Here is a 14,501-nt window from a genome sequence, read left to right on the forward strand (position 1 = left end):
CCAGATGCTGTAGGCATTAAAAATAAAATAAAAACTGATTTTGAGGAGGAAATCTTTTTTTTTTTTTTTTACTTTTTTTCAGTTACAGTTTACATTAGATAGTGTTTAATATTAATTACAGGTGCATTTATATAATTTATAAAGTGATCCCCCAATTAGTCTAGCACCCACCTGGGACTATACATAGTTATAATATTAATTGACTATGTTCCCCCATTCTCCAAACGCGCCTCTGTCAACTATCAATTTGTTTTCTGTATATATGAGCCTGTTAAAAGTAGCAAAAAGGAGCCACAGTAAGACTCAGAGCTCATTTCTCAAGAAATAGCAAAGAAAAGACGGTAAAGAATCTGTAAGGTGCTGAAAGAAAATAAGTGTCAGACTAGAATTCTTAGCCCATCAAAAATGAGACTTTTTCAGGTAAGAAAAAACTGAGACACTTTATCACCAGAAGACTTTGACTAAACGAAATACTGAAGGGCGTTTTTCAGGCAGAAGTAAAAAATGAGCCTAGTTGGAAAGATGAACAGTGAAAAAGGTAAATGTATAGGTAAATCTAACTGAACGTTATTTGTGTAGACTAATAATGTCTTATTGAGTTAAAATATATACATGTATGTATGTATATATATGTATGTATATGTGAATATGTGAAATTTGAAAAACAACTAATAGCACATAAACTGGATTGAGATAAGTGTCATTAAGTAGTCTGGAGGGCCCCTGCATCGTATGGGGAAATGAGGAGGGGGTGAAAGAACAAGTTAACGTTAGTGTTTGATAATTAAGTGATGGATGTTGTAATCTCCAGGGTAAATAAGCATAAAACTTTCAAGCTAATAGAAGGCAGGAAAGAAAATGAAACATAAAATACATAGGGCATGTAGAAAGTACTTAACGAGAAGGCAGATATAAATCATACAGTGCAAATGGGCTAAGTGTTCCAGTTAAAATTCAAAGATTGCAAGGTTGGATGAAGAAACAAAACTCATCTAGATGCTGTTTAAAGGACTCCCATTTAACATACAAGGATAACAAAAGATTGAAAGTAATAGCATCATGAAAGAAATACCATGAAAAACCAAACAAAATGTATCGCTATTAGTAGTAATAGGCTTGATGACAAAAGGTATTACTAAAGATAAAGAGAACCGCTCCATAATGATAGAAGGTTGAATTTTACCTTTGTATATACCAAATAGCACAGCCCTTAAACATACAAAGCAAAAATAGAACTAAAAAGTGCAAAGAACCAACATTAATCACAGAGGAATTGTCATTCTTTTTGAGCACCCATGGAATATTTTAAAAAATTGACCATGTGCTATCCTGAATAACAAGTCTGGACAAATATTATAGAATTGACATAGTATGTTTTCTGATTATAGTGTAATTCTTTGTATACAATTATACATAGTATGTTTTCTGATTATAGTGTAAGAAGCTAGAAATCAATAACAGATAATTAGGAAATTGTCATGTTAGAGATGAGAAAAACACATTTAAGTATTCAAACAATATCATTTGACCTGACTGACAATGGAAATATTACATATCAGAACTTTGGATTACAGCTAGAGCCAATTTAGAGGAATACTTAAAGCTTTAAAAGTATGTGAGGAAAGAAAGGGTACAATAAGCTAAGCATCCATTTCAAAAAATGGGAAGATAACAACAGAGTAAACCTAAAAGTAGTAGAAGAAAGTAATAAAGCTAGAGTAGAAATCAATTAAAAATTTTTTTAAAAACTTACAAAATTAAGAAAATCAATGTATCAGATGATTATTGCTGCGTGATAGTAAACTATTCCAAAAATTTACGTTAGAATAAGCACCATTTATTTAGTTCATTCTTCTCTTCTGCAGGCTGGTCATTTAGTCTGTGTTCAACAAAACAGTGCTGGTCTGCATCTGCGGTCAGCTGCAGGTCAGCTAGGCAGCTCTGCTTTTATTGGTTGCCTGGCTGTGGGCTGGGGCATTGACGGTGACTGGGTCACTTGTCTTTCATTCTCCAGTAGGTTAGTCTGAGCTTGTTTACGTGGGAGTAATAGGGCTCTGAGAGGGTAATTCACTTAAGACCGAGAAAGGCTTTTAATGCACACACCCTTCTTTCCACTGCAGCGTTTTGCCAAGCGAGTCAGTGCTGGCCCAGGTTCAAGGGGTGAGAGGAGCTGCAGATTTACACTGCAGGTGGAATGGATACCTTTAGGGGTGAGTGGGTAATTGTGGCCATTTTTGAAAGCAGTATACCTCAGTCGACGAAAGCAAAGGTAAATTCTTTGCAAAGATTGTAAGACTGATCAGGAGAAGAGGAAGACATAGATAACCAGTCGGGAGTGAAAGAGGGGATGTTGTTACAGACCCTATAGGTAGTAAAAAGAAAATTGTACATAGACTTTTATCAACAAATTTGAAAATGTAAACAGTATGGACATATGTCTAGATAAACACAGGTTACCAAAATTGACATATTGAGGAATAGAAAATTTGAATTTAAGACCTGAATATATAATTAAAAACCTTTTACAGAGAGAAAACTGTAGACCCAGGTGGCTTCACTACTGATCTCTATTCAATATTTAAGGAAGAAATAACACCAGTGTTCGACAAGCCCATTCAGAGAGTAGAAAAAGAGGAAGTGCATCCCAGCATGGTTAGAAGCCAGAATGACCTGGATGCCAGAACCTGAGGCACATTATGAGAAAGGAAAATTACAGGCCAATTCCATTTGTAAATGTGAATTTAAAAACACCGTTATGCTAACAGACTGGATCTAGCAATTTATGAAAAGGATAATATGCATCATGATCAAGTTGAGTTTATTTTAGGAATATAAGGTTGGTTTATCATTTGATAACTAATTGTAATCCACTGCATTAACAGAATAAAGGAGAGTGATTACAGTTATCTCAGTAGATGGAGAAATGTGATAAATTTAAGCATCCACTTGTGATTTTTAAAAAAGTCTTAGCAAACTAGAGAATAGAGGGAATTTTTTTAATCTGGTAAAGTATCTACAAAAAGTATACAGATTACTTCAAATTTATGGTGAACTGTTGAAAACTTTATTCTTGAAATCTGGAACAAGTCAAGGATGACACGCTTTTATTTGACTTTGAACTCGGGGTGTGCTGGCCAGTGCCGTAAAGTTGGCAAGAGAAAGAAAAATATGGTTGGAAAGGAAAAAAAAAATGTAACAGTTCTAACTTGCAAGTGATGTGATAGTTTACCTAAAGAATCCCTTAGAAGCTATTGAAAAATTATGAGAATTTATGATGAAGAAACAAAGTTGCTGGGGTTAAGATTTGACATAAAATTATGTGTTCCTATACAAGAAGCAAAAATGAAATTAAAAATATGATACACAATAGCAAAAATAAGCCCCAAAATGTCTAGGAATAAATCTAACCAAAATGAGTAAAGACACAATAAAAAAAAAAAAAGCTTTATGCTCTTGAGAAATCTTGGTTTTGAAGACTATAGGAATATCCTAATTAAAATTATTGCAAGTATTATTTTTAGAAATTGACCAACTGCTTCTAAAATCTGTATGGGAACACACAGAACCATGAACAGCCGAGAGACTCTAGAATAAGAGCGAGGTGGAATAACTTGTTTACTGCATATCAAGGTTTATTATAAAGTTACAATAAATAATAGTGATAGTAAAGCAAAGATGAGCAAATAGATTAATAAAGAGCCCAGAAGTAGACCCAGGTATGCGTAGATGTCATTTTTGACAGTGTTGGCACTGTAGAGCACTTAGAAAGGGATAGGCTCTTCAGGGCAAGCGGAACTCTATGTGAGATAAAAGTCTCCACAGACATCCATTCCTGGTACCCTGTAGGCCTTAATGGGAAAGGCACAACAGTGAAACTTCTAAAGGTCCATACAGAAGGATATCTTTATGGTCTTGAGGTAGGGAAAGACCTTTTTTAAAACAGGACACAAGACACTAACCATGGAGGAGGACTGATAACTTTTGCTATGTGAAAATTAAATGTAATTTAATTCCATCGGATTAAATTCCGTCATCACATGACACCATTAAAGAGCCAGAAGGCAAGCCAGAGCCAGAGGATGGTGAAAGGCATTTGCCACACACATAACCACAAAGTGGAAATTATTAAGAAAAAAGGCAAACAGTGCAGTAGAAAAATAGGAAACTTCTAATGTGCTTCAAAAAAAAGTATATCTCAATGTCTAGTAAACATGTAAAAATGATCACCTTTTTTTAGTTATGAGTAGAATGCTAATTCATATATTTAGCAAATGTACCAGAATGGCTTAAAAAAAAAAAAAATTCATTGGCAGCGAGTGGTGGTGGAGAGGAAGGAAGTGGATCAGAAAAAGTTCTCTTGGGAATAGAAGTGCACAACCATTTTAGAAAATAATTTAGCACTATTTACTCAGGAAAGTTATTTTCAGATATTCTTTGTCAGCAGTCTTTTCCTTCAAAGGAGCAGTCATGTGTCCTTTTCCTTTGTTTTGTATTATCTCTTTCCTGTCGGAGCCTTCCCCAAGTCTTTGGGAAACCTTCTTTGTCCATTCATATTTAAGTATGAAACACCGAAAATTTGAATTAGAAGCTTGAGTTCCCAGACCACGCTTTCCCACTGCAGACTTCAGTGTGAGGTGACCACCTGAACCCTCAGCCTTTGAGAAGGAGCTGGATGCTGGAACATGGAAGTGTTTTCTCTGGGACATTTCAGTTTTTCTGGAGACGAAAAGTCAAGCCCGTTGGCTGCAAGTTAGACGTCCGACCGTTGGTGTTCTTCGGCCGGGATGGTCACCTGTGCTGTATATCACTTCCACCTTTTCCTTCCAGTTTTCTGCAGAACTCAGTGTCTCAGTGTCAAGTCTCTCTGAAGTACTTGGGCAAATATGTGTTTCTCAGATCCCTTTCCACAGACAATCTAAGACGAATTGTTGTTGGAGGACCCGAGGTTTCCGGAAGAGCGTTTGTAGTGTCCTGGTAAACTCTAAACTGTCCACCGCGTGCCAGGCCTCCTGTTGGCCCTTTTCCGTATACTGCGCTGTGCCTCCCAGGTTGTTAGTGTGACCTCGGTTCTGTCGCCGAGGCCGATTTGATGTGACTTCAAATCCCTGACTATTATTTAGTGTTGGAGCTTGGGGAGCAGTTGGGACCTGTGCGCTTCCAGAGTTTAAACACTTAAACATAGTTGGTTCAGATTGGCGGTGGAGGAAGGGGGTTCCAGATGGGAAGCGAGTGCGTTGTTAACGTGGATGACAGCGGGGGTTTAGGTTGTGTAGAGACGCGAAGTGCTCTGAAGTGCTCTGTGCTGAGGAACTAGGCAAGGACCAGGGCTTTATTTGAATATAAAGAGATGATTCAGGCAAATTTCAAGGCTCGGTATCTTGTAGAGCGAGGTCACGTGCTTACAGGATTAAAGTCGGTGAGTCTCAACTTGAGACGGAAAAAGTTGTATCGAAATCTCCTGAGGGAAAAGGCCTTTGCGAACCACCTTTGTACGGTGTGACAGGCCTGGTGAGCAGCTTAATGAGGCATGTTAACTATGGGAGGTGAACACACAATGTAAATGTATATATGTGCTTTGCTGTTAAAATGTACAACTGAAGCATCGGATTTCGTTAACCAGTGTCACCATAAAAAAAAAAAAACCATTGAAATACAGAAGATGGAAGAAGTGAGCCTCTTACACCCTGACAGAGTGAATTCTAGCATGTTACTTTTATGTAATGACGTGATAACAACGGGTCAAATGCCAGGAAAGAATAGGAACCTGTAAGCATAAGAACCATTACCTGTTGGATTAAATAAACAAACTACTTGGTGGGTTTTTGCATAAGTGATGGTAAACTCATTTTTATGCAGATGATATGTGAATGAGGAAAATTTAATTTCTGATATTCAGTTAAACTGTTCCTCCCATTGACCTTTTTTTCCCTCTAAAACATAAACTTCTGTATATAATACTAGAAGTTTTTGTGGAAGGATAATCATTTGTACAGTTATTTTTATCATTGTCCTATTCATGAAAAGAATTCGCCTCCTTGCAAAAATAATAGTATAAGTTAAAGGTAGAAATGGAGAAAGAAAAGGAAAAGAAAGACACAAACAAAAGTTTGCAAAGGGTATGATGAAAAAGCACATTCTTTCAAGATTTAAACATTTAATATAGGATGGGATCCACATTTGGCCATCGGGGTTTGACAGCCAACCCAAAATACAATCTCTGTGAACAGTTGCTTTGGAGAAAGTTTAACTTGTAAGATAAGAAACAGGAATTTTCCCCAAGGATTTTAAATAAGCGATCACGATTTAACATAATGAACAGTTCCCTCAACACTGTCATTACAAAAAGTTTTGTAGAAGAGATTTTTGTTCTTGGCTGGCATCCAGGATTCTGTTTAGATTACATGTTGATGGACGATTCAGTATAGTACCTATTTTAGGTAGATTGTATTGTTTCTAATTCATAATTTGTATTTATACGTATGAAAATTTCATGCTAAACAATGAGCTGTTTTAATTATACCTCCCCAAACTTGGAAAGAAATTCATAAGGACCCTTGATTTTATTTCAATATACTATAAAAAATATTTAATTTAAGAAAGTAAACATATATTTTAAAATAATTTTAAGACCTGTAAATTCAAGCAAGTGAGTAACATATGGTGACTTTTTTTTTTTTTTTTTTTCAGTTTAATTTTGTTGGGAGAATCCTTGGACCTAGAGGACTTACAGCTAAACAGCTTGAAGCAGAAACAGGATGTAAAATAATGGTCCGAGGGAAAGGCTCAATGAGGGATAAAAAGAAGGTAAGTCCTTAAAAATGGGGGCATTAATTTACTTAAACTTCTGCATTCTTTTTCTTTTGTCCAAAAATTTTTAAAACTTTTGCATTCTAATAAAATATCCAGATCTCTGCTTTATAAAGCAGTGTGCATTATTTCATGTTAGAAACTTTTGAACATCTTAAAGGTATTGTCATGATTTAACTTGTTAATAATTATCATTATTTTTAATTTAGCCAGCTAAGGTATCACTCAGTCTATCATGTTACCTAACTTTGGTATTTACACTTGAGAAGCTGCCAGTTTGGGAATTAGACTCTAATGTTGTATATATAAAACTATGTAACTAAAATTTGAAAAATCTAAAATGTTTCTTTTGATAAGATTTGAATGAGAACAGTCTAATGAGTAACTTTGGATTTATGTCACATCATTTAGAGTTAGTAAGCAGAAAAAAGAAGGCTCAATTAACACTAGACATAGGAGACTCATTTTTTATTTCACCAACATTTTGTGTTGATCATAAGTTTTCTAGATATTTTACTTTAAACTGTATTGTTTCTGTTTTGTTTTTCTGTTACCAGTTCTTGTTTTGCTAGTTTAATAAAGATCTAACTAGTTTAAATATTGTTTTTAGAAAGTTTTATTTGCCTAGGCTTTTTTTTTTCTTTTTTTTAAATTCAGTGATTCCGTGAGGCAGAATCCTTTGGAATTTCTATTTCTGGAAAAAATGTTTGACTGAATTTAAAAAAAACAAAAACAAAAACGTAGATTTTTATTGCCAAAGATTCAGCTCATTGTAAGGAAGGTGTGTGTTTGCTTGTTTGCTTGTTTGTTTAATATATTGCCTTGAAAGGACTATCAAATGATAGACCTGTGGTCAGTTTATGTTGGAGCATGAGCATTGAATCGCTTTGTGGAGATCGTGGAATGAACACCAGATCTAAAAGGTATTCTGACTTCATTCTCTTGTGCTTTTCTGAGCTTCCCACCATATTCATTTAAGCCCTTCCATAAGCTAACTGGATCGTAATCATGTTCTCTCCCTACAGACAAATAATGACTTAGTAGCTAAGAAGTTGGGGTAAAAGGTCCTGGTTGGTATTGCTTATCTTTTAATCTTACTGTAACTTGTTCTTCTTGTCATCTGGGTTTAAAGAAACTTTGAGGTAAGCATGTGAGTTCCCCTCGGGTGTATTTAGGTACTGTATTTAAAACATTTTTTTTTTGGTATCTTGAACATTAAGATTCTGGATTCTGAATCAGCTGAGTGGCAATCTAGTGATGTCGTGCAGTTTGGATCCCCACGTTGGCACTTAGGGTTGCATCGCCACCATGTAGTGCTAATTTCATAGCCCGAGGGCAATGAGATGAAATCTTGACAACTGAAGGACAAATAAATCTTCACCAAAAGATTAGCAGCCATCCATGAAACAAGTTATCAGTTAACAAATCACGTCTTTCCCTCTGCACGGCTTCTGGGAATTCTGTGGCGGGAGGCCCTCCCTCCCCGACCTCGCACCCCGTAGTTGCTGAGGGGAGAGCCTGGGAGCGTGCAGACCTCACAGGTGCTGTCTCCTCTGGGGCTTAGACTTGCATCCTGAAGGACGTCCTGCTGTCTTTGGCAGGAGGGTAGAGTGGTTAGGGAAGTGAGCTCTGTGACGGATTGCTAAGGTTCGAGTCTTGGTTCTGTCACTTAGCAGCATTGTGACTTTGGACAAATTAATCTCTGTGGTATATAAAATGGGACTCTTAAGTGGTGTTTATGAGGGTTAAATTAGTTGTAAAGCACTTCGAACAGTGTTTTGGCAGCATAGTAAGTGACCAGTTAATGTTAATGGTTCTTAATAAGTTTACGTTAACAGTATTAGGTGGTACATTTTAGGTTTAAACTTAGATGTATGATGGGATTGCTGCAGGCTGTCAGGCTTTGGAAATGACAATGCTTCCTCGTTTTCTGACCTTCGAATATCCCATATTCTCCTGACTTTTTTCTGTTTTGCTTCTGTGGCGCTTGATGTGTCCATATTCTTCTGTCTTGTCTGCGTCAGTCTTAACCACAGGTAGAAGCGCTTCATACGTTTTATTTATTAGTTTGTACTGCTGTCTACTGAAATTTTAAGAAAAGCTTACAGATTATACATATACATGCAAGAAAACAATATTAAAATAAGACACCAAAATTTGGCCACAGATTACATTTTTAGTTTATTAAAAGCTACAGATGAACATACTTAGGGCATTTCAGGTTAATTTGAATGGCTACCATCTGTTTGATATTATGGTATGTGAATTCCGTGAAGAATTTAAAGATTTATAATACCAATAGAATGTCTTCCATAATCTTAATTTATATCTACTGCACATAGTAAATAAACCAGATCACCTTGGTTTATGCTGTAGTTTATTCATTCAGCTCTTAAAAATGTTAATAAAAGCAAAGTCAAAAATGGAAAATACTATCACTTGTTGGTTGGCTTATTATTTTGAGAAAGGCCATGACAAGCAAATGGAGACAAAAAGAAGTATTGATATGAGTAATAAGGCTGATTGAGGTGTATTTCAGGTGTTTCAAAGGAAAAGCCATTTGGCTTTCAGCTTTTCTGAAATTTTCAATTATGTAAATGCAGAGAAAGCTAGAAAATAAATCTTAATTTACTGATTGCCCTAAATATTATGATGGAAATGCTGTTTGCTGATCTGTATTCTTCACTAGACTGATAAACTCAGGGTAAAGCCTGTCTATTTTATGACTATTTCTCTGGTGTTTAATGAGGACCTGGCACAGAGTAGGACGTGGAAGAAAGTATCTGAGAAAGGAATAAATGTTTCGTTTAGGTAGTAGATGAAAGCATCGACGCCTTCCTCTGACTCCCCCTGATAATAAAAAGATTTGTAAATAGAGAAACCCTATTATGTGTTTTTAATTCTTTGGGGAAGATAGGCAGTAGTACTCTGTTATTCTAAGCTGCTGATTTGAAGCAAGGGAGTGAATATGCCACTTTCATTTTTCTTCTCTTGGGTCGATACTTCTTCAGCATTAGCTATTAATGGGCATGGCGGCATTGATTGTTGAGTAGAAATACCCGAGAGAACAGTACTGGGTAACCTTCGGGCATCCAGAGCAAGAACTGCCGTCAGGCTTCGTGAGAGACATGGTCACAGCTTGGAAAGCTTGTCCATTCCCGCCAGTGTATGGCAGCGCTGACCCTCTGCAGGCCAGCCACAGCCCCGTCTCTGATACTGAGTGTATGGTAACTGGGCGTCCGCAAGTGGAACCCAGTTTTGATGGATAGTTGTTTTGATTTGTAGGGTGTACTTTGTATCATGCATTATTCTAAGTACTTTACATACATTTAATGAGTTTTAGTCCCATTTTGTAGATGAGGAAACTAAAGCTCAGGGAGGTTGAGTAATTTGCCTAAGGTCAAATGCCAAAAAGTAGCAGTCAAAATTTGAAACGAAAGCCTGTATTTTATTCTATGGTGGAATGTTTTCTAATTATAAACCATTTCTAAGAGTGATATCCACCTCAGAAATATTAGAACTTGAATATTGAGTACTCTAAACTTTATCAAGTCAGTGTGAGTATATATTGTAAAATTTCTCTAAGCTTTTTCTTCTCAGTGAAAATATATTTTGAGATTTTCTGTCTATTAGTCTTTTGATAGAAAACTATATACCTGAGCAGATTAGAGATGCTAGAGGAGTAATTTTGTAAAAAAGAAAGTAATTGATTATTTGTAGTTTTTCAGTAGAGGTAGCAGAGGACTGCATGGGGCCACGTGACAGGCTGTGGGGAAAATGTCACATGCTAGAGGGAATGGCTCACCTTCAAAGAGCGGAGATGGCAGTCAGTCAGTTTCCAGTGTAGCAATGAAAACATGTTAAGTCATTGCAACAGAAGAGTGTTTTGTCCATAATTAGGTACTCGATAAATTATTGTGGAGTGACAGTTTTTAGTAAAGCGACACTCTGGAGATTTGTCTTATGCACATCCATTAACTCTTCTCTGAGACCGCCTCTGTCATAGCAGGTGGGGACTAAGTAGCCATGCTTGTGTTTCTGTTCCCATCCCAACCCCCTGGCCAAAAATGTTGATGGGTGAAATGTGTACAGTTGATTAAAGCCAGGGCAGTCAAATGATGTGTCTTCTGGAAATTTCCAGTGAGACTCAGCAATTCTCATTAAAGCTCTTTGCTCGGAATGAAGGAATGTGCACTCAAGGGGTTGTATGGCCACTCTGGGGCCGCTAAGAATAGCGCCATGTGCTGTCACTGGCTTACACAGACCAGGCAGCAACCTCAGAAGCTCGTTTCTCTCTTCTGATGAGAGGGGAGGCTTAAGGAGGTGTAGTTACTTTTTCAGGTGCTCATTTCTAAACAATGACTGCATTAAATGTAGACATATAATCTCACTAGACATTCAGATTCAGCTGTATAGAATATTCTCATCAAAATACGTGCTCGGAATTTAGAATCAGATGCATCTGTAATGAAGTTTTAATTCAGTTTTTGACTTCAGTGTTTCCCAAATATGTTTGACCATAGTCTCTCTTTTTGTAAGAGCGGTCTCTGTAATTTCTTGAGAAATTACAGTGTTTTGTGGAATATGTCTTCTGAAATGTTATTAGAGAGGCATATTGTGTAATTGTAAACATAGGTAGAATTTTATAACATTTCTTACATACTACTTATAGACATTATACATTTTTTGTCAATCTCTTTTAGCCTCATTTCTTATGTTAATATAAATTTTAATTAGTTAACATGTGATATTTTTTAAAAAGTGTAAATAAAGTACAGATGGTCTGAAAAAATATTAAAGATACCTGATTCTAGCACTCTGCTGCTCTTGTTGACAGTTTTGGTGTGTCTTGTAGATCGTTCATCAGGAAGTTAGGCATATTCATGTGTCTTATAGAAAGTGGATCATATTATGCATGATGCTTTATAATTAGCATTTTCTCCTACAACTCTGTAGCCTGTCTTGTGTCATATCACCAAACAATTGACCTTTATGATGTGTAAGAAGACTTTGTGTTGGATTGTAGGAAAGCACACTTGAAGGATTTTTCAACGCGATATAGATAGCAGTACGCAAAAATAAATTTGCTTTGTTTGGTGGTGGCTTAGGCTTTTATTTTAAGGAACGATGTTACTGTTGTCTCAACGCTTTGAAAGAGATCTGATTAATACAGGTTTTTGGTGGACATACTAAAGCGGCTCTGGTGACTGGTGACATAACATCAAGTACAAGCGTGGTTCCAAATGGCCGGTTGTATTGATCTTGTTGAATACTTAGCTTTCTGACAACCTTTAGCGTAGGTATAGCTTTTTTTGAACTTTCATCTTGGTAAAGTTTAGATACTTATTGCCACCCAGTGTCAGCATTGCCTGTCCCCTTCCCTGTGCGCCCTCACTCCCGCCCGTCGGATGATTCGAGGAGCGAATTCCAGACGTAATTTCATCTGTAGATACTTTATTATGTGTTTCTAAAATACCTTTTATGTCATCAAATATCTAGTCAGTTCTCACAGTTTCCTCTTGTCTCATATGTGTGCTCTTAAAAAAGTTGGAATGGCATACAGATGAGGGCCACATACGTTGCAGTTGACAGAGCTCTTGCGTCATTCTCACAGTCGACCCGGTTTCTCCTTGCAATTTATTTCTAAAGGAACCGAACTATCTGTCCTGAAGAATGCCTGTGGATTTTCCTGATTGCATTTTCATGGTGGTGTTTAACACTGTTCCCTTTTTTTCTTGTAAATTGGTAGCAGGAAAGTTTTAATCGCATTCAGATCTCCTGCCCTCCCTTCCTCTTTTTCTTTCTTCCTTTTGAAAGCCTTCTTCACAAGTAGCGTGGTGGTGGTGGTGGTACGCGATAGGAGCTTCCTCTCTTCTCTGTGATTTCAGCAATCATTGTTGATTGTTTTTTAGGCTCTTTTTTTCAGTAGGAGTTGTAAAATAGCTATATTCTGTTTTTTTATTAGTATTAGCTAGACTTACTTTTATAGGAAAGACTGAATAAATGTTCAATTTTTTATTCACTACTTTTAGAATAGTGAGTTGGTTCTTAGGATTCTTCCAAAGGTGAAGAAAGAGTGTTTTGTTTTCTTTCGAGTATCATCATGAGTGCATTTAAACAGTTTTGATGTGTTTCAGCTCTTTGCAGTTAGTGTTTATAACTAATGATTATGTTGTTTGGCCTGTGGGAGTCTCTTCAAGTTCACCTCTAAATCCTTTTGACATAATCCCAGTAGTTGGGGCCAGAAGCTTTATTTTCTGATGTGATATGATAGTCAAGGCTCATCTTGTAAAATTTCTTCCCCAGACTCGGAATCAGCCATTTCCTTAAGAGAACCTGGTTACTGTTGGTGAAAAATAGTATTTAGAGGCTGCTTTCTGTCCTCCAGAAATGCTTATTATTTGTAGATTTTATCAACACAGAGCTAAGAGATACACACACACACATACTCACACCCAGGCATATAGATATATTTTTACAAGTTCCTTCTTACTCAAAATCAAGACTAGTGTTTCATTTAAATCGATCTTGTATTTGTATTTTCTTTCTTTCCCATTGAAAATTCTGGTTCCTAAGGACATAAAAATAAACGATTCATTTACTTTATTCTAAAATAGCCCCGAACCTTTTTGGCAAGTGCCTTATAGATACTCCTATAAGAAGCTAATGCCTAGTGATCTGAGGTAGAGTTGAGGAGGTGATGTTAGCGCTGGGGAGCAGCTGCAAATACAGATGATGCTTCATTCACTAGCCTTCAGCTCACCTCCTGCTGTGTGGCCTGGTTCCTAACAGGCCACAGACTAGTACCGGTCTGCAGCCCAGGGGCTTGGGGACCTCTGCTCCAAAATATACAAAACATGGCAGGATAACAATACAAACACTACAGCCAAGAATACTGTCAGTGAAAACAATCTTTGTTCAATTTTGTTGTTTTTAGAGTATATTTCACTTGAGATACAAATCACTATCTTTTAAAACAATAGTTTTATAGTGTATAACAGTTACGTCTTCATATGGATCCATATTCAAGCTCATTTGTCTCACTTGGTTTTCTAGTTTTAAGAATTGGTTAAATTACTTCTTGTTACTTGTAAAAATATTCACATGGTTCCAAAGTCAAATGTACAAAGTAGGAAATTTTCAGAGAAATCTGGCTTTTATCCCTGGTTCCTTTGTCTGTTTTCCCCTTTGCCATTTAAGTTTTTTAATTTAGTTTTTGGTTTATCCTTTCATTTTTTTTTTTTTGACATAAAAAGTTACATACGTATGACAGTTATATGTCGTGTATGTGTGTAATTTCTCGCTCCTTTTGTAGATCGTTACATAATTTACATTTATCTACAGCTTGCTTTATTTATATATACATACACATACGCACACATATTTTTTTTACTTAATGATACATCGTCGAGATCACTTCATGGGAGTAGATAGACACAGTCTTCATCCCTGTTACTGACTTTGCCACATTTGCTGTGTGGATATGACATAAACGGTCCCCACACTTCCCTTATACTCATGGCCATCTGCATTGATTTGAGGCTTCTGTCGTCAAACACGGAGCGCCGCGTGGATGACTTTACATCTTCACGGGCGCGTGCTCGTTTACCGTTCGGTTAGAGTTCTGGAAGTGGTATTGCAGTGCGTAATCTTGCTACCTGGTGCTAAATTTCTCTTTCTAGGGATTCTAACTT

General features: G+C 36.7%; 1 protein-coding gene across 6 annotated transcripts in view; it reads left to right on the top strand.

The window, feature by feature from the left end:
* QKI (QKI, KH domain containing RNA binding) overlaps positions 1 to 14,501 on the top strand; it is a 130,075-nt gene that overhangs the window by 46,854 nt on the left and 68,720 nt on the right. For all 6 annotated transcript variants that reach the window (XM_039881335.1, XM_039881315.1, XM_039881341.1 and 3 more), the window contains exon 3: positions 6,688 to 6,804. In XM_039881335.1, coding sequence (XP_039737269.1) covers positions 6,688 to 6,804 — 117 coding nt within the window. The remainder of the gene's footprint in view (positions 1 to 6,687; positions 6,805 to 14,501) is intronic.

Source organism: Pteropus medius, unplaced genomic scaffold (assembly GCF_902729225.1).
Source record: "Pteropus medius unplaced genomic scaffold, Ma_sr-lr_union100, whole genome shotgun sequence".
NCBI classification, from domain to species: Eukaryota; Metazoa; Chordata; class Mammalia; order Chiroptera; family Pteropodidae; genus Pteropus; species Pteropus medius.